At 43.2% G+C, this 19,777-nt stretch overlaps 2 protein-coding genes across 5 annotated transcripts; both read right to left on the bottom strand.

The window, feature by feature from the left end:
- Positions 1-13: 13 nt before the first annotated feature.
- Positions 14-17,907, bottom strand: LOC6538937 (serine-rich adhesin for platelets). 4 transcript variants are annotated; one of them, XM_015193640.2, is made up of 8 exons: positions 17,146-17,907; positions 8,707-8,959; positions 8,511-8,622; positions 7,594-8,203; positions 6,198-6,389; positions 2,214-2,822; positions 1,080-2,151; positions 14-368 (listed from the first exon to the last, which is right to left on the bottom strand). In XM_015193640.2, the coding sequence occupies exons 1-8, from the start codon at positions 17,156-17,158 to the stop codon at positions 326-328; spliced, it is 2,904 nt and encodes a 967-aa protein (XP_015049126.2). In that variant the 5' UTR covers positions 17,159-17,907; the 3' UTR covers positions 14-325. The 4 variants fall into 4 exon arrangements, with proteins under 4 accessions (XP_015049126.2, XP_039231074.1, XP_039231075.1 ...); XM_039375140.1 differs by having other exon boundaries at positions 6,198-6,383; XM_039375141.1 differs by having other exon boundaries at positions 6,198-6,380.
- A 731-nt stretch (positions 17,908-18,638) lies between these two features.
- Positions 18,639-19,517, bottom strand: LOC6538936 (protein dj-1beta). Its single transcript, XM_002099404.3, has 3 exons — positions 19,350-19,517; positions 18,957-19,276; positions 18,639-18,898 (listed from the first exon to the last, which is right to left on the bottom strand). Exons 1-3 carry the CDS (start codon positions 19,497-19,499, stop codon positions 18,742-18,744), a joined length of 627 nt encoding a protein of 208 aa, XP_002099440.2. The 5' UTR covers positions 19,500-19,517; the 3' UTR covers positions 18,639-18,741.
- Between the last annotated feature and the right edge of the window lie 260 nt (positions 19,518-19,777).

Genomic DNA, 19,777 nt, shown 5'->3' with positions numbered 1-19,777 from the left:
TAGTGGAACTAGATTCGGCATTTGTTTTACTAAATATGAAATGTTTATTTAATATCCCATATTAATTTACAATTATATTTACATTTTAAGCGGTACAAAATGCGATATTTCCAAGTAAACCACAACATATTTGCTAACAATCGGGAATGGCGGGTGGCTAGCTACGCAGATTGATTTGATTAGACTACAGATACAAAGCTGGTTATGCAGAGGCTTATCACAAAAGAAAGTGGAATATTCTGTACAGGCGGGTCTGGGTTATAAATCTCTAAGGGATTACAATTTGTCTGGATCGTTCGATCTGACGGCGCTATCCGCTGATCAATTAAAACATCCAATTGTCGAATTTCCCGCGACGAGTTTGCTTGCTGTTGTGAAAAAGAGATTTTGTCAAAAGTTTGGGGTTAGTTTATTATCCGGGCTTAGATATGTGGATTCTCTACTATCAATATCGCTAACTATCAATATCAGTCATTTAGAAGAAAATAAAAGCAGAATCACATCGAAATAAGAAAATGAAAAACATTCAGAAAACATTGAAGTATTTATTTGCATTATTTATTGGTATTGCTTAAGTTTTAGGCATCATCATCGACTCCATCGAACTTTGTATGTTTCTCTCTCGTTTAGTATATAGTTTATAGTACAGTTTACTCATAACTTTAATACATCTTTAAAAAATAATCATAAATCGAATAAACAAAACAAATCGCAATCGAAAGCAGCTAAAAGAAATCACACCCTTTTGCTCTTCGGAATGTACGAGTGTATAAAAAATACTTATCGAAATTATCAGATATACAGGGGAATACAAAGTATTGTAGCGAAAAACAAAACGGTTTTGGCATGCAAAAACGATTGATCGCTAGTGGTTTTGGATAGATCATTCTGGTATATAAGTACAGAACACAGAGTACAGATATTTGGGATTGTCTTGGGTTCGGTCTCTACTCTACTACGTTCTACGTTTTTAGGCCTGGGTATATTGTAGAGTTCAGCACACGCTAAAAATCAAGGATTCAAAAGCTAGCTAAAACGATTTAAGGCGATTTAACTAGGCTCAAACTTGCGTCACGCACTGCGCGTATTTGTCCAGTTCGCTCCTCAAAATCTTCACGCGTTCAGCTTCCGATTTCAGAGCATTCACCAGCTCCTCAATGGTTCGCTGTTGGTTAAGCACCAGCCCCTCCAGCTTATCCACCCGTTGCTCCAGCTGCACCACCCTTGAGGAACCGGCGTCCTGATGGTTGTTCAGCTGATTGGAGGGCTTCTCCTCCTGCGACTGCGAACTGCTGGCATTGGAGCTCTTTACCAGGGGCGAAACACTTCGTTGATTCCGTATAGCTAAACTATTTGGCCTTGTGGCTCTCGTCTCCTCGTCGCTGCTGGCGGTCTGGACTTTGGCAGCCGACAAGCTGCGGGACATGATGGCATCGTTGGTGGTGGTGTGGGAGCTGCTGGTGATCACCGAGCTGCTGGTCGTTGAGTTCTCCACGAACATGGAGGAGGTCACCGCTGAAGATTGCACTTTCGTTGTGGTACTGCTGCTATTACTGCTGATAGCCTGCTCGGCTGCAAACAGTTTGGAGGTCCTTTCGGCCACCGAAGCTCCTCGGGGCTCCACACTGGGCGAGGTCTTTTTCCTGGTGACCTGCGAAGCCTTGAGCTCCTCCATCCAGGGCGCCTTCTTCTTCTCCCACTCCCGGGGTTTCGGTTTGGCCAACTGTGGTTCCTCGCCGGTGGAATTGTCATCAGAAGTCTTTCCTCCAGCACCGCCATCTTCACTCAGCTCACTGGCACTTCCTGCTCCACCGGATCCCGACATTCCACTGCCGTTTACATACACGGAATTGTTATTGCTTTCGCCCAGCACATTGATAGCCGCCGATGGGGGACGCCTCTTTGGCGCCTTGACCCTTCCTTGCCGCATATCCGTAAGTATGGAAGACCTCTCCACGCGATCGAAATCCGTATCCTCGACTGCAATGGTGGCAGCTCTCCGCATCACCACATTGCCAGCTGCTCCGGATTCAGGCAGTTGATTAGCACCTGAGAGCATCTTGCTGGCCGCAAGACCATCCGCCAAATCATGGGACACGGCAGTGGTGAGCTTTCCCTCCGGATTCTTTTTCTTGCCGCCCAATAGGTTACCTGCGATTAAACGATAAAAGATAAGATCTCTGGCACCTCCGCTGCAACTGTACAGTACTCACCAGCTACAGGAACTCCGCCTGTAGGAGTTTTCTTGAGCGGCACACTGGGCTTCTTGCTGAGCACCGGCGGTGGTGGCGACTTGACCTTCTCGTCCAGCATATTCTCCATGGACTTGCTAACTGCAGATGAGGTTAGCCCAGTGGTTACTGTGGTGGCTGAGGAGGTGGTGGCACTGGAGGTGCTGCTTCTCTGCTGTCCAATGGCCACTGAAGCACCCACTCCGGGTGGCTTGGTCAGGTCCAGGTTTTTGTTCTCCAGGGATTTCCTTTGGGCAGCCACATTGCCGGTGGGCAGACCCGTTTCACTCAGGATATCGTTCAGGGAGTCACGGGAGCCAAAGCTCTCCTTACGACCCGCTGAGGAGGAAGCTGTGGTGGTGCTGCTGGTGGTGCTGTTGCTGCTGCTGCCGGTCTTCTTGATGTACACCTTCGATGTGGTGGAGGAACTGCCTCCGATCTGCTCCTTCTGCTGCTGCGTGGTCACCGAGGTGGTGCTGGAATTGCTAGAGTTCGTTGTGGTCATGTGGCTGGTGGTGCTGGCGGTGTTGCTGATCTTCCTCTGATTCTGCGCAATCTGTGTGGCACTCGGTGGCTCGTTGATCGGTGCAACTGGAAAATGGGTAAACAGGGTCCAAGATAAGATACATTGGAAACAATTAGCACTTTGAAAAAAACATGCAAACATTCAGCTTGGTTTACCAACAGTAGAAATCGATTAAAATGCACAGCGGTCTATAGTTTTCGTATTTGTTTTCGAGTTGATAGATTTAGTTTAATTAAAGTTAGTGATATGTTTGTAAATTCGAATAAGTTTAATTATGTTCGTATCTTTAAGCCGATATCCACTGCCATTTAGTATTCAGTATTCGGATGAGGTGGTCCATGACTAACCATCGCGCCTCAGAACAGCTGAGCACAGAAACAACTTGAAACTGGTTTCTGGCAACTTGTTGCCAAATGTCAATAAAACTAATGTGGAAACGCTCAGGGAAATACTCGTACAATAGAAAAACAAACGAAAGCCGAACCATAACTCAAGTTTGAAGCCGAATCAGAGGCGTAGGAGAGGATCAAAGCGGGCTAAAATAGCAAGCTGCAAACGACAACTGACGGGCATAAATAAACGCCAATAAATGGCTGTGATGACAAAAGCCAACTCAAATCAAACCAAGCCAAACTGAACCGAACCGAGGCAAAACTGAAAGGCAACGAAAACTATTGAGTAACAACTTAAAATGTGTAAAGGTCAGACCCAAAGAAATGGCAATAGCCAACCGGAAAGAGCAATCTAAAGATCAGGCAACGAACTGGAAATGCCCTTCAAAAATGAAACGAACTGCCACTAAAGAAACTGATAACTACTTGGTGATTTTATATAAATGGTTTATTTCATCAGCTTGTAAAGTGTAAAGTGTTTCCAATAAACAGAAACAAGGAACTCATGCCAAATAATATGTTATACTGTGCTTAACAATTAAGATTTATTGGCAGTGAGTAATCTTTAAAATCAAACACTTATGCGTTGTATTTTAGTTATTTAATGCACGCCATTTAACATTTTTAACGGTTCCTTTGTGAAGCCAAGATTGAGTGAAGCAATCATCTCTAATTATAATCTCACTTGTTCAGCTGATGTCATATCTACACATCACATTCTCAATGTTTATTAGCGTTTTTTCTTTTTATAAAATTCAAGCGTGCCCAAATTTAGACACAGCCCATCGATCTGTTGATTCCCACGGACAAACCAATGTACCCAAAATCCAAAGTGGTGTATAATGGTAAGCGAGCAAAGAATTGGCTTTGTCATGCTCGAATTTCTAAATAAAGTTGACCGAAAAGAAAAGCGCTCGGGCCGACGACTTTCACTGCTTTTAATGACAAAAACGGAGCGAAATAAAATTTGCAATAAAAAAACGAGCAGCGCGAATTTGATATTTTCTAGCATTGAGTAATTGAGCGTTGGGTGATTGTCATTATGATTATGATGACGGCTGTGCGGTTTATGCTTTTTACATTTTTTTTTTGGGTTTGTAGCCAACGGCAGTATATACAGTATACACACACGCATTAGCACGCACACCTTAACGCGGGCAAATCGAAAGACTTAAGCAACGAACGCGACTTAATGATGACTTTGAATCCGAGACACGCAGCAAATTATAATCATTAATTTACACCTGACTGACACACAAACCATAATTAGAAAAGCGCGCGCGCCCAAACAGTTTTTCCCCTTTCTCAAATCGATCCAAAGAAAATGTAGAAAACGAAGAAAACTTCTTTGCCATGTGGCAGAAAAACATGACGAATGCAATTGCACACACCAAACAAACTGGCTAAAATAAGCAATAAAGAAAGCCGCAAGAACGGTAACTGTAGCACACGCACCACAGTGAGCCAGGAAAACTGATTACTTCGTGCCGTTTTGCCGCGACGACGAAAATATTTCAATAACGTAAATGGTCAAGAAATCACAGCGTACTGACTTGGCCCGAAAGGTAAACAAAAACGCTGGCAAAGGTACAAAAATGTAGAAAAATGTTGAGAGCGGCGTGATTTTTGTTTTCAGCCTGCCTCTTAAGCTCTCGCCGCTCTGGCAACTTTGTTGATAAACTAAAACAAAGGGGCTGGGCAACCCAAAAGGCGGGAATCCCAGATAAACGCGGCTAATGAAGATGATCATGATGATCATCTTTCAGCAAAAGAGACTTTCAGCTAAGAGAGCCGAAGCCATTGAAGAGCTGCCAGCCGCAAAGAGAGACACGTTAAGGCGAAAAAACGTAGCACAAAAAACCAGTTACGGCCAACTGTTGTTTATTTTAATGATGTTGCTGCTGCTCAAGTGTCGAAGGTGGTTGCTTGGAATACAAAAAACAAGAAAAAAAGACCGAAAAGCAAAAACTGCGACGTTGACAAAAGCAAAAATTAAATGCCAAGCATAAATTGGCTAAGCTCAAAACCAGCAGCTTGGAATTCCGCCGCCGACCGCAAAGTATGCTGCGAAATAATTTGTATTAATTAAGTATAATGCGTCAACTTTTCCCAAACAACAAATTGCAAAGTGTTCGGGCAATGCGGGAAACCTCTTTTCTTCGCACAAACAAAGCGAGGAAAACTGCGCAAACAAAACAAACAAGTTTTCCGCCAAAGTCGCCCATCGCCCATGCAAATGACAAAACAAACTCTTCTCGGCATTCAGCTAAACAAACATGCACCGCAAATTGCACAGAAAAACCGATCGAAAACAAAGCGTTGTGTTTTGGCTTGGACTGCTTCCAGCCACCCTGCCACGCCCCCCTTCGCGGTGCAGCGCCTCTTTTCTACGCCTTTGGCATCTCGAGTGGCACAGAAAGCCAAATAAATAAACCAATGCAGCGGAAGATGGGCGAAGCAGCCAAAATAATGATTATTATACAGTGGTGAATATGGGATGTCCTTTCTAAATCAAACTTTGAAATAAAAGGGATTTAAATAAGTTTTAAAGAAAATATTAAAATTAAATGCATAATGCAATCTGCAATATATAACTCAATATCTTAATAAAAAGTCTACTATTGTAAGTAATCACAAAACAGCAAATTACATATTTACAATTTACGTTTAAACTCTATTATCTGCTTTTAAAAGGTAACTACAATTTGCATCCAAATAATATCAATGCTTTGCAAGAAAGAAAATGTAAATTTAAAACTTCAATACTATCCGTTTTTTAAAATACCCTCACCCAATCAGTGAAATAGAGTACACAACTTAGCAAAGCATAAATCATAGAAATTATGAGCAGAAACGGAAGAGGGGCGTTCGAAGCCGCGCAATTTTCCATTTCAGATGAAAAACGCCTCAAGGAGGCACCAACCAAGCCGGCAGAGAAAGGAAAATGAAAAGTGGCCGAAAAAAAAAGTGAGGAAAAACAAGAAAAGCCAAGAGGAGGGAGGAGGGGTTCACTCTGCCGCTGCCTACTGGAAAAACTCGTTTACATACAAATCGTGGTGATAAAGCTGGCCATACGCGAGCCCAAGAACTCGAAAGAGCCGCCTCGCTGCGTCCGCCGTGGAGCACGGACCCCATCTATAATTCCGGACCCAGACACGGATCCGTATCCGGATGCCGTCACCGTTCCCGCTCCGCCCCTGGGACGGGTACGTGGGCGTGGCAACGGTGGAGCTGCTGTTGCTTGTGGACCGGTTTTCGTGTGTTTTGTGTTTACAGTGTTGCAGTTTCATTTATTAAAGACCCAAAATCGTAGAATTGTGGCAGAAAGATAAGTACGAGTAGAATAAAATGGGGAGTAGAGAGAAAGAGAAAAGTGTTGAGGAAAAATTACAGAGAGAAAGACCAACGAGTTGGAGTCATAATATACAAAATGTGTGAGTGGATACATAAAACAAGAGATAGACGTACAAGTAGATAGGAGAAAACGTAAACAAAATTTCCCATAACCGAGTCATAAAAACTGAGAAAAACCGAACTTGAAGATGTGGTTAACCGAAACATTTTGAATGCTTTAATTGAATGGTGCGTGGTGCATGAGGTGCGTGTAATGAATATGATGTTTCCAATGTGCCAGCGACTCAATTGGAAAAACTAGCCATAACATTAATCTAAACTCTAACCCATTAGCTACTGTCTTTTGAAGTCAATTTAAAAAGGTTTTGCTTATGCTAGTAAGACTACATCTATAGGGAAAATTATGCTAGATAAGTACAAACTACCTTTGCGATACAGAGCCTTTTAATATATACAAAGAAAGTAGTTTCCCGGTCTTTAATGATCTCTAGATGTCCACTGAATGTATGTACATACATAACAAGCGTTTACGATTTAAAATAACTTGTAAAAAAGCCTTTGAAATCCACCATTAGTCAACCAATTTACGGCACGCCTATCAAAAGCCTTGTACACAAATCCTTAGTTAAATATAATGCCATTACGCATCGGCAATAAAGTTTATCTGATTCATATGCGCCCGAGGCAATTAAGTCATCTACAAATTTCGCACAGACGATGAAAACCAACGATCCGAAAGATATGCAGCGAGTGGTGGCAGTGCGGGGAGCGGGTAGCGGGGAGTGGGGAGTGGCTGGTGTCTTTTCATTTAATTAATTCAATTACCAAACAAACAACAAACGTTTATTGACTTTGATCCCCGCTACGTCACGACAACAATTTCCAAGTCCAACGACTTGAGTTTTACAGCCGATGCGTTGGGAAATTGCCACCAATTAAGTGGGGAGGGGAGGGGAAAATGCATTGATGAGAGGTGGAGACTCTTGATGACAACAAACTTGACAGACCGAAATCAAAAATGCGATGTGATTGAGAGAGAAAATCGGTTAACCGTTGGTGATTCGGGTGAAAATCCTTGGTGAAAACTCACCTTCCGAGGGTGCCAGCATTTTGACAAAGTTGTCGGGAAAAACGCCCACTTTGCCGCGGATTTCTCCTTTCCACCAGCCTTTGTCGGGCAGTTCCGTGCTGATCACTGCAATTATGTCGTCCACCTTCAGCTCCAGTTCATCGTCGTTCTGCGGGGCGTAGGGGAATTCCACCCGGCAGAACTCCCGCTGGGGCTTGGGTGGCAGCATGGGCACTGCCGCTGCTGCTCCAGCTGATGCTCCCGCTGCTGATCCCGATCCCGATCCCGAGACTATGGCTGCCGGCTCCGCTGGCGCAGATGTTGCTGCTGCTGCTGCTGCTGCAGTTACCCTGCTCTTGGTCGCCTGCTTTGTTGTGGAGTTGCTGGTGGTGCTGGCGGTGGACGCAGGAGGCACTGCTCCGCCGGATGGTACTGTGGATGTGGCTGCCACATTCGCCACATTGCTCACATTGGCCGCCTTGGACGTCAGCGACGATGTGGCCACGGTGGCGCCAATTGTCGGTGGCCGTTTGGAGGCCAAAACGGGAGACGGCTCGATATGTTGCACAAAGTTCGATGGGAAGACGCCGACTTTGCTGCGCAGACGACCGCGCCACCAGCCTTCCTCGACCTAAATGAGAGAACAGAGTGAAGCGGAATTGAGTGAAATGAACAGACTGAAACCAAATGTACTGCACTGCGCGAAAACAGCGAACGTTCTTTCAAGTTATTACACAAGAACTAAGCCTAAAACAAAATAAAACTTCAAAGAATCAAGAGCTTTGGAACTTTCATAACATTGCCATTAATATGCTGTTTAATAAGTAGAACGTTGTTTTCTCTCAGTGCAGAACGAATTTCAATTTCTATTGGCCCAATAGGTTAAATGGGGGTAGCAAGCACCCCCCATCACCCCGCCTGACTCTGCGTGTACGCACCTCCCCTAGGAATTCAATGACATCACCCACGGCCAACGTCAGTTCGTCGTCGTTGACTTGTGTGTAGCTGTAGATGACTTTGCAGCGGCGATTCGATGTCGCGGATTTGTCCCTGAATCGGGAAGAAGAAGGGAAAATAGCATGTAAAATCAGATATTGCGTCATTTGCTTGGACCACTTGTCCAAGTGGACGAACCTCAGCTGCACAGCTACTGCTGCCTCCTCGTTGTGGTCGCCACTGCCAGTGGTTCCGTTGCCATTGCTGCTCACTCCGGACTCCAGCACGCGCACAAAGTTATCCGGAAACATCCCAGTGACGCCGGTGGACTTCAGGGTGCCCTGCCACCAGCCGCCGCTCATCTGCTTGATGCGATGGATGATGGCACCTTTCTGGAGATCCAGCTCGTCCGGCTCCTTGGCCGCGTATTCGTATTCCACTATTGCACAGACTGCAAGTAAAAAGAAGGTTCAATTAAAGTGGTTGCTAGTAAAACATTTCATAGCAATTCATAAAACTAAGCATTGCTTGTACTATTGTGGCTTTGCCATTTTAAATGCATATCAGGACACGGGGAATGAGTTACCCAATTATGGCATAAAACGCAGACATGTTTGTGCAAATATTTACAATAGTATCGGGTTGCGCAACTTTTAACCTACTCCAATGCCCATCCATACACACAAATATACACAACCCCCCTCGGAAACGTGACATTTGTCTTTTGCTTCTCCCGTTTTCGGCTAGTCGATGCCGCTGGAAAAGTAAAAGTTACATGACACTCCATCTACGGAACGGGAATAACAATTTGTGTCGTGGGCGATGACAAATCACGGATCGTGCTTTGGGACTCCATCCACATCTACATCAATATCTACATCCACATCCATATCCACATTCACATTCATCTCCACATCCACCCATCAATCAAACAATCTGTCGTATATGGGTCACTGAGTACTTGGCACTGCGGCATTTCCCCGCTCCATGAATTCAAATCTCCGCTTGAAGGGAGTCAACCAGAGTCACTGCATGATTATCTTGAGACGCAGCAGAAATCATGAGTAATCTGAGAACCATGTTTGTTAAATCAACTTAAGTACTCAGTATCTAACAAACCCAGTAATAAAACTAAGCAATGAAAATAAAACTTCAGTTTATTTCGGAGATGCAACATCTCTATAAAATCTTTAAGCCATTAGGTTTCAGCACAAACTTTCAATTTCCATTAAACACAGCCCATTAACAAACTTAATCATCGGCAAACCGAACAGAACACAATTTGTCATGACGCATGGCGAAAACAATGAGACCATGACTGACTGACACTTTATTAGAAACCAGTCTTATAAACCATATTTAACACGAGCCGCAGAAGGCGACAGCTTGAAAATGTAAATTCAAAACTTAAATAGCCGCAATGCTGAATGCTGAACTTATTTGGCTTTCGGAGGTTGCTGCCCCCGCACGATTGACTCAGTTTTTATATGTTTCTTGTTTTTCTCGAGTGTTTGGATGCCGTGTCCAATTTTTTGATGGCTATGATGGAAATACCCTCGTGGAGAACGAAAGACTCAGCTACGTAAATAATTTGGTATCGAAGCCTCTTCAGGCAACTTAAATACATTGGAAACACTTATTGGCTTAAGAGAGGAAAGTAGAAAACGAAGGGGGCCACAAATAAACAAACATGATAATAAATTCCTGTGCTACGTGATGTCGTTTAGATTCGACACTGTGTATATGGGTCAGCTCATAGAGGGGAATTCGCCGTCCAATTCCGACCAACTCATCAGAACGCGATGAGTAATGTGCGAAGGAAAACTGCAAATTGTCATTGGTTGGCCAACGTTTAATGGGCGTGAAACCAGCAATTGGAGTTGATCGCTTGATGGCATTAAAGCGTCTCGAAGTGCTTTCCATTTTCCGCTCGTTTCAAATCAGCTCTTAACATTTCTTTCACTGACAGCCGTTTCGGGGGGCCATTTTGGGGGGCTGGGATGGGGCCACCAGCATTGAAGTGGCTGCCAATCGTTATCCAAAGCAGTTTCGTCAACGGCGCACAGTGATAAGTTCACTCCAGTTAAAGTCGCAGAGCCCGTCTGAGATCGAGATCCGGTGATGAAGTGGCAAAAGTGCTGCAGCCACGCACCGCAACAACAACAAATGCACAGACAGTCGGACGGAGCCATCAAAGACTTTGGGGAAAAGCTTGAAGAGCAAAAGTCAACTGGGGATGGCACTTGGAATCTGATGCAATACCAGGTAAGAACTGCATTTGAACGTGACTAATTCGGTAGCATGTAGAAAGCTAACTTAAGTTTTTTAACAAATAAATCAAAATATTTAAATCATTATTATTATATTAATTAGTCAGTTGGATATTTTATTCACAACCCATCGTGTCACGATTGCATCGCCACCAAGAGCCAATTTGTATCTAGGCGTTTGACAGCCGACTAGCGCGTTTGAGTCTCGGTAACTGAGTATCTGAATGGCCAAGTATCTCATGGCGAGTACCTCAGCCACACTGTTTAACCTACGCGACTGTAAAAGGCAAACAAAGCGATAGCCAAATGAACCTTTAATGCGGTTTTTGTTTTTCAAACTTTTTCATCTTCCTCTCTGGCGAGGCGATTTGCTGCCGCTTTCCTCTTTGTTTTCGCTCATACGCTGTGTACGCTTGAATAACAATAATAAGCGACCGCAAAGCGCGCTGAATGAGTGGAAAGAATGGAGGAGAGTGTTGAAAGAGGGCCTAGAATGGGCGGTATGCAGCTGCGAAATGAGCCGCGTCTGGAAAAGCTACACGGTAAAGAAATACAATTAAAACTCATTAATGTAAAAACTATATATAAACTCCGATAATAATGGCGTTTCTATGCTGCACCCAAATACGACGAGCTTATGTCGGTACTCCAACGTGACAAAACTGAGACGCAAGTTTGCCAATCACATATTCGCATTAAATAAGTTTCCAATTGGGCAAAGGTTTAAATTATTTATATTATTTATCCAATTTTCTGCAGTGTTATAAAAATGGTGAAAATCGGGCGCCAAGTGGTGGAAAGCGAGGAAACGCGCAGCACAGTCGTGAGAAAAGCCTGATAAAAGAGCCGAGAGCCGAATGGGAAAACCAAATGTGTAAATGTGTCAAAAGCGGAGAAAATCGCATGACAGCCACAGCCGCCAACTGTCGCCGCCAGAGGGCGTGCTGGTCGTCATGGACTTGTGGGTGTTTGGGTGCACTCAGTTGTTGCCTTGCAACTTGGACGTATCTGCGATCATTACGATATCGGGTTTTGTTGTGAAGTCAGCTTCCCCCAATGTCAAACAGCACATCATGTCGGCCATAAAGATATGCAAATCGGTTGCTGGATAGTTAAAAATATGGCGCGAAAATGGCTGAAGGTACAAGGTGTTATTACGACTTTATTATACCCTGCAAGATGGTACTTCTTGTACAATCTGGTTTACCCACACACATTTCATTCAAACCAAAAATAAAGTAATTTTCAGCTGGCTCTCAGACACTGTAGCTCCCCCCGCTGCCCCTCATCAGCATTCTCCCCCTATATGCATAAAGTTCAACTGATGCATCCGAGAGATTACCGAAACGGATGAGCTCCACATATAATATGTAAAATATAACCTGTAACCGGTTCAGATGAGCAGCTGCAATTATTTGTTGGCGGCGGCCAGAGGTGCGGCAAGAGTCCCCAAAGTTCCGTTCAAAACAAACACCTTCAACAAACACCTCCCCCGCCAGCTGACACCACCCCATCTGGCACCCAGCACCTTTGAGGTGAGCAAACAAGAACATGCTAATTGGTTTAACTATCGGTTTTGGCTGCCTTTGAATTTCGGTTTTGCTTGGCTTGTCTTTGGCACCGAGAGAAATGACTGCAGATTACAAGGTTATTTAAAATTTGTTGATATTTTTTCTGTTCATTACTCAACTACCATTACCCAAGAACCTTTAAAATATACATATTGATATGATATACTGATATATGATATTACAATTACCATTTGTTCGCAGTGCATTCATTTCAAAGGTGCGATGTGAATGGTGGGGGAGATGCCATGAACCGTAAACGGTGAATTGCCTTTGCGTGAGTTCGACTCTTAAACATGCAAGTCCCCGGGTTTCAGCGGTCTTAAGAGGGGAGAAGCCAAATAAAAGGGGTTATCCACATGCATAAGTGAGTGCTGCGTTCGTTCAGTGCAGCGCGTATATATAGTGAGTTAATGGAGCTGACCTGTCTGACTGCCTGTTTTCATGGGGGGCGGGCTTCGCACTGGAAACTGGCATGACCCGGTTAAAAGTTTTATTCCTCTTATTTGGGCCAACGAGGGGGTTTAAGTGCCACAGAGCAGGCACAGAGGGCTGGGTTATTGATTGGGGAATATTTAAAAAGGCTTAGCACAGGAAAAGTCAATAGTTTTATACTATGAACTCGATTTGATTTGTATAAATATGTGAAATAAACGAAATGCAACAAAAATCCCGGTGAATGAAATTCCCAGAATCATTGCTTTTGAGCCGTGCATGACTGAACATAAAGAAACTCTCTTCCAAACAGCAGCTGCCAATTTGTAAAGGTCTTGGGTCATTTGCCCACCCTTATTATAATTACTTTGTATGCAGCTCAGAACTTGGCTTCAAAATCAATTCCACAGCACACCGCAAAACGACAAAAATGTCTGTCCCCCCCAGGAGTCCAAAGTCGCCTTTTCTTTGCCCTCCACTTTTGCGGTCCTCAAAGCAAACACACACAGGTCCTTGATGAGCCCAGCCCACCCAGGTGACCTTGACTTATGAGCTTTGCTAGCCCTGAAACACCGAAGTGAAAGCAATTGCTCAAGTTCAAGGCCGCACATTGCGTGTGAAATACGGAGGCAGCAAAGTAATTCGTTTGTCGCCAAATGCGTTGCATTTCAATTGGTTTTAATTGGGAAAACAAATGCCTGTTGTGGGCTAATTATGACCCCCAAATGCAGCAAACTCTAAATCAACATTTTATGAATCACTGCTATCAGAGAGCGCCCAAAACCAAGCGATAAGTCAGGGAAACGACCTTATCGCCAGTGTGGAAAACTGCAGAGCGATAAACAAAGAGTGGCATTAACATTCGGGTTCGATTAAGTCATGGCCGGAGGTGTCGTCATTGACGCGCGTGGCCATTTTAAAACATTGGACAAATGTCAAGATTGTGTTAAAAAAGGGGAAAGACCAGCAAATAATATACAGAAAAAATCACAATTATAAAAGTGCCAAAACTTCTTGTTTAAAAGAAACTTCATTCAAGGTATTAACCTGCTTTAAAGCTACAACTCTTTATTACGCCATTCTTCAAAATACTTTGATCTTCAGAATTATTTACGAAATTCTCTTCAAGTGTAAGCCCTCTTTCCACTGGACCACCATTTGAATGCATTTTCATTTCAATTGAGCGAAGGCAAACGAAGCATGGAAAAGCTGAACAAACGCAGGTTTCAATTGAAAAGTCGTGGTCTGCCCCCCTTTTCTGGGTTTCCCCGCCGCCCATGTGATTTGTGTGGCAACATGTGGCGGCGATCGCTGCTCGATTCCGCGGAGTTTACGATGGAAAGTGTTTAGGAGCAGAGCGGCCATCCATCCATCTATCCATCTATCAGCAATTGCAGCTGATGAGTTGTGCATTAGCCAAATGAAAAGGGGAAAATGAAAAGAAATGAGCAGCTGGAGGTCAAGAGAGTCCAGCTGATTAAAGCGGCTTTTCCGAGGAGTCAAAAGTGGATTTTAGTTGGAAACATTTATGCTCTAAAATTTACTTAAGAACTGCAAACAAAACTAGATACTTGGAGTTCTTGGGAAGTCACTGCACCTAATCCACGCACAGTGCCATTAGAAACGGGGCCTTGGAGTTCATTGAGGTCTTATCAGTTTATTGATATGGAATATGGAATGCTTTATAGTTGAAGCGATGAGGGGACCCGCATATTTTCGCTCCAAACATAAAGATAAACGGAAAAAGGCTCAAGGCAATTCAAGTTGATTTCCAGATCGGAGAACAAACATTTCATGAGCTTGGCATACATTTGTTGATAGTTTTAATGGGATTTTTTAACGCACTCAGGGACGGAAGCATATATTTTAGAATTTGAGCAAAAGAGAACTCATATCTCGGGTTTTCTATTTCTCCCTTTTCCCCTCTGATAAGCGAGGGCAGCAGAAGTCTGAGGAATCGAGATAAGATAGGCGAAAAAAGCCAGCTAAAACACAAGTTTGCCATTCGAATTCGAGTGTGAGTCACCGCAGTCACAACTGGCGAATGCACTCGACCAGCAAAAAATAAAAACAAATACAACTGAAAATAAAAACAAAAATAAGCCGCGAAAAGTAAATTATTTGCATATCAATAAAGCGGTTCTGTTCGCTTCGCCAGCGACGAACTGCAAATGGAAAATAATTGAAAACAAAAACGAAGTTCTTTGCCAGTTCATACATTGCAGATTAGCACTCTTGACAGAGCACATCCGGCCAAATTTATATTAAAAACTTTATATTATATTATATTTATACATATTTCTAAGATGGTACATCATAGTTCGACAAGAAAATTCGAATGAAATAAAATACATCAGTGACTAACTGTTTAAATAGATAGAGTATTCGCGAATTCGCGATTGTCATGAGTAATTCCGCGAATCCCGAGTGACTCATGAGCGATCCATCAGGAGAACCACAAGGGATTAGAAGCCAGGGAAAGGGTTCTATGGCTGGTGGTAATGGGCCAGGTGAGGGCGTGGTGCCCATTGCCATTCCCATTCGCAGCCCACGCCAAAGTCAATTACAGGGTATAAAACGCGGGCGTGGCATGGGCAATTTATTAAATTGTCAGAGAAGGAAAGCTTTGCCGCGAGGAGTGCTGGAACCCCTTAGACATGGATATGATAAGATAAAAGCCGAGCAAAATGTGGCAAATAAGAAATCTGATAAAAATGTTTTCATTTGCCGAACCATTTGTGTTGACCATTGCCATTGATTGCCATTGTTGGCCGTTTTCTGTTTTTGTGTTTTTGTGTTTTTGTGTTTTCAGTTTTCCGTGTTTTGTGTTTTGTGTTGGCGTTACATAAACGTCGCTCGGAATCACTTAAGCCGGCGGAAGAAAGCAGCTTTGTTTGGGATGCAAATGTAGTGGATGTGTACGCAGAGAGCTGGCCTCTCCATTGTTCGTCCGTCCCATGGAAATTGTTCATCAAAAGAAATCAGAAATCAGACATCAGAAATCATCAGTGAAACTGCTGCGGGTGCGGTGCATATTTTTGTTTTTTTTTTTTTTATTCAGGGAGCGGTCATTCAATCAGGCTCCATTATCAATCTTGGGCCTCCACAAAGAAGCCGTAACAAGGTTGAAACGCACATTAAGATTTATTAATATTGTCTGGACCGAGCTCCTCATCAGTGGCTCCCATCGATCCCGGATTATCTCGCCATAGAACCCACTGAACAGTAGCCAAAGGGTCAGCAAAGGGTCGGAAAAGCCATACTCAAGCGGAAAACAGCAGATAAGCTGGGAAAACACAAAGGGCGGGGAACGCAAGCTTACTATACTCAGATTTCAAGGGTAAACAAATCAATTTGCAATTAGCAAGTAGCTTGAAATTGTTAAAGGCGATGCTAAATCAACTGGATCAACTGCAAATTTCAAGTTAAAATGCAAAATTTAAGCACAAGAACCTTTACTTTATATCTACGTAACTTTTTTAATAAAAACCCTCAATTAGCCTTCATTCAAGGGTCTAAACAAAAGAGTTAATTAAATGCTGGAAACCGCAATATTTTCATCGGATTTCGCCCTGAATCAGAGGTTTTTTTTTAGCTGACCCGAGAGAGAAGGAAAATATCCACTAATTTGCATCGCAGAACATTTGTTCTCCAGTTCCCATTGTGAGTTTGAAAAGTTTTCGGGGGAAAATGAGATTGATGGCAACATGAAGTCATCAAAACGCAGAAATTCTCATTTGAAATGCCTTAAAAACCGGTTCGCATACAAAGTGTTTTGGTTTTTGTTTCAGCCTTTGCTATATTTGTTTGTTGGCCAACTTTTATTTTATTGTTTATTGCTGTAAAAATCGTGGCAGCAGCGTGTTAAAAGCAACACCGTTAGTCAGCAAGGGGTATTTCCAGGGTACTTCCAGGGTATTAGATGCGCGGCAGGCGGAAAAGAGAGAACCGAGTGTCCTTGGGCCAAGATGACACACCCACCCCGAAAAGCAACAAAAACAAAAAACATGAAGCGTTTTTCGGGCGCACAAAATGCGAATGTGGCGAGCAAAAGGCAGACGGCGAAAACGGGCGGGACCCACCCCGAAAAAAACTAGCAAGGAAAAACAACAAAATGGAAAAGGAACTGCAGTTTTGGGTAGCTGAACACGGGCTACCCTGTAAAGGTGTGAGGAGTTCCAAGAATCTGAGATAAAGTCATCAGATACTAGGTTATTTTAATTAACTTGAAATCAAACTGTGATGTTTGCTACCCACAGGATATGTTTTACAACTGATACTAGTAATAGATCTTGATTTGGTTGGCCTGTGCCATTGAATACCCTAGTTTGGGAAGGGCATGATGGCTGCAGCAGACAACTTACTGTTGTTTTCCATGGCTGAAGCGACTCCTGGTGCCCAGCGTTGTCAGCAGGTTCAATGCACGAGACTGGGTTTGCTTCTCTTCTGTTTTTTTGGTTTCGTATCTTGAAGACGAGTTTATGAATCACGCGCGTTAACCGCGAAAAACGGAAGGTAGGAATTACCTAGAAATTTATATACACGAGTATTTCTCTCGACGTGTTTCTTATTTTTTTTTTATTATTTTTTTAGTTTTTTTTTTATTTCGTATTTTGACCCTGTTCTGCTCGCAGTTAAGTTTCAACAAAGAGCGCGGGGGAAAGAGACGGGGAGCGCGTGCAAGCGAGATGGAGGGAGGAGCGCATTTAATTTCGCGTCACGTAGAAAATGCGGCACCGAATATTTTCTGTTTGATTTCCACTGTTGATTTATCGCCGTTGCCTCTGTCCCACTTCGTTGCACTTTTCACTGCCTATCCTGCTTCGCTTCCTTTTCGGCCGCCTACTATTTCTTATTCTTCGTATTCTTCTTATTCGCTGGCACGCACTTGCACTTCGTTTTGCTTTCCACACCCATTCGCATGCACTTTATTTACTCTGCTTTGCTGCACTCCACTTGCAACTTGCACTTCCTTTCAGCCGCACTTTTCGTTCTTCACTTCGCACTTTAATCGAATTAATGCGCTTTTGCCACCAAACTGGCAACAAACTGGGAATCCTAAACCGAAACGCAAACACGCCGACGAACTCCCACAACAACCGTTCGCTGCGGCTGCGAGAGTGTGACCAGCGGCGGCTAGCAGCGCAATGCTCGACCGCGCTTGCCTTTAGCGCGGACGGCAACCGGGGTTGGCGGCACGGGTAGCGTTAGCTGGGACTCAAACCCAGCAGGGGTATTCTTCGCTCGCTTTTAGCTATTTTTTAACTTTTTCGTTTATTTGTTGCAATTATTAATATTTTTGCTGGTATATACTATTTAATAGTGATTAATTTGTCTGTACATAACTGACAACTTATTCCATTTTGATAGCTGAGTTGTTATCTTCTAGGCAATATTGAATTAAACTCTTTGCCTTAAATGTTATTTTTATTCAGTTAAGTAAATTTCTTTTTATAATTTGTATCTCATATCTTAGCTATAAATAAAGGTGTTTAAATTTAGTTCGCTTTATTCATTAAATACTTTTCATAGTTGTTATTCATACTTCTTGAAAATCGCTTAAAACGAAGTAAATTTAAGTCTTTGCCATATGTATATAATGGTATTTGATTTCAAAACTAATTTAATTTGAATGTTTTTAAAATTCTGTTGATCTCATGCATGTTTTTTTTTTAATGCCATTGTTAGTTACTCCTTGAAATTATTTGATAGTGATATGAAAACGCTTTGCTTTGAATGTTATTGTTATTTCAATTCAGTTCATCTTATTTATGTTATTGTTATTTATATTATTATGTTATCAGTTATTCATTTACTCCTTAAAAACCGTTCATAACAAATGAAATAAAAAACCTAATTTGCCTTGAATATGTAACTTTAATTCAGTTCTTGTTTACACGATTTGCTTAAAGCAATTTGTATAACTTTCTCATAAATATGTGTAATATAAGCCTAGCCACCTAATCGTAGGCTACCAGGAGACCCTTCGCCACCTCGAGCACCTTCTCCTTGCCGGCCAGCTCCTCTGCGATTCGGAGGGCGAACTCGTAGGCGGTGCCAGGACCGCGACTGGTGAGCAGGTTGCCATCCTTGACCACCGTCTTGTCGTCCACATAGCTGAGCAGAAAGAATAGAATCTTAGGATCAGATAACTAGATACTCCATAGAGAACTACCTGTAGTTGTCCAGCAGTTGGGGCTTCATGGAGGGATACGAGGTGAGGGATTTGCCGGAGGCGATGCCGTGCTTGGCCAGAACGGTGGGAGCGGCGCAGATGGCGGCGATGAGCCCGCCGCTGGACTCCTGCCTCCGCAGGATGTCCCCGACCACCGAGGACTCCGCCATTGCATTGGAGCCACCCAGTCCGCCGGGCAGCACCACCACATCGAACTGGTCCGCGGCCACCTGGGCCAGCGAGGTGTCCGGCAGGATCTGCACGTCCCTCGAGCACTTCACCAATTCGCCGCCATTCAAACCGGCGACGGTGACCTTGATCTATCACATCATATAATATATAATATATGGTATATAGTTTAGTTATAGAACAGAGTGATTAGGGAGTACTCACGCCCGCTCGTCGCAGCACATCGGCGGCTATGATGAACTCCATCTCCTCCGCTCCGGGTGCCAGAATCACCAGCGCGCTCTTCGACATTTTGGTAAACTTGGTAAACTTACAAAAATGCCTGGAGATTCGAGGAAATGCGAAGAAAACCATGCAGATTCGATAGCTTATCGATAGCCCTGTTTTGTACGCCGCTTTGAGCTGCAGCTATCGAGTTTTTCAAAAGCTGAGCGGGCAAACTATCTAATAACAAAAACAAATAATATTTTAAATGATTTTCAGGAACATTTGGTTTGTAACTTGCAGTTACGCTACTAACTTAGCTTTTCCTGACTTTGGAATTTCAGCAGAATATCAGACTTATACTCAACAACAAATTTTTATAATAAAAGATATGAACTATATTTTAAAGTACTTAATATTTAAAATCT

The sequence above is a fragment of the Drosophila yakuba genome, chromosome 3R (genome assembly GCF_016746365.2).
Source record: "Drosophila yakuba strain Tai18E2 chromosome 3R, Prin_Dyak_Tai18E2_2.1, whole genome shotgun sequence".
Classification (NCBI taxonomy): domain Eukaryota; kingdom Metazoa; phylum Arthropoda; class Insecta; order Diptera; family Drosophilidae; genus Drosophila; species Drosophila yakuba.
Note: the sequence above shows the minus strand (reverse complement) of the source record. Positions and strands in the feature narration are given on the sequence as shown.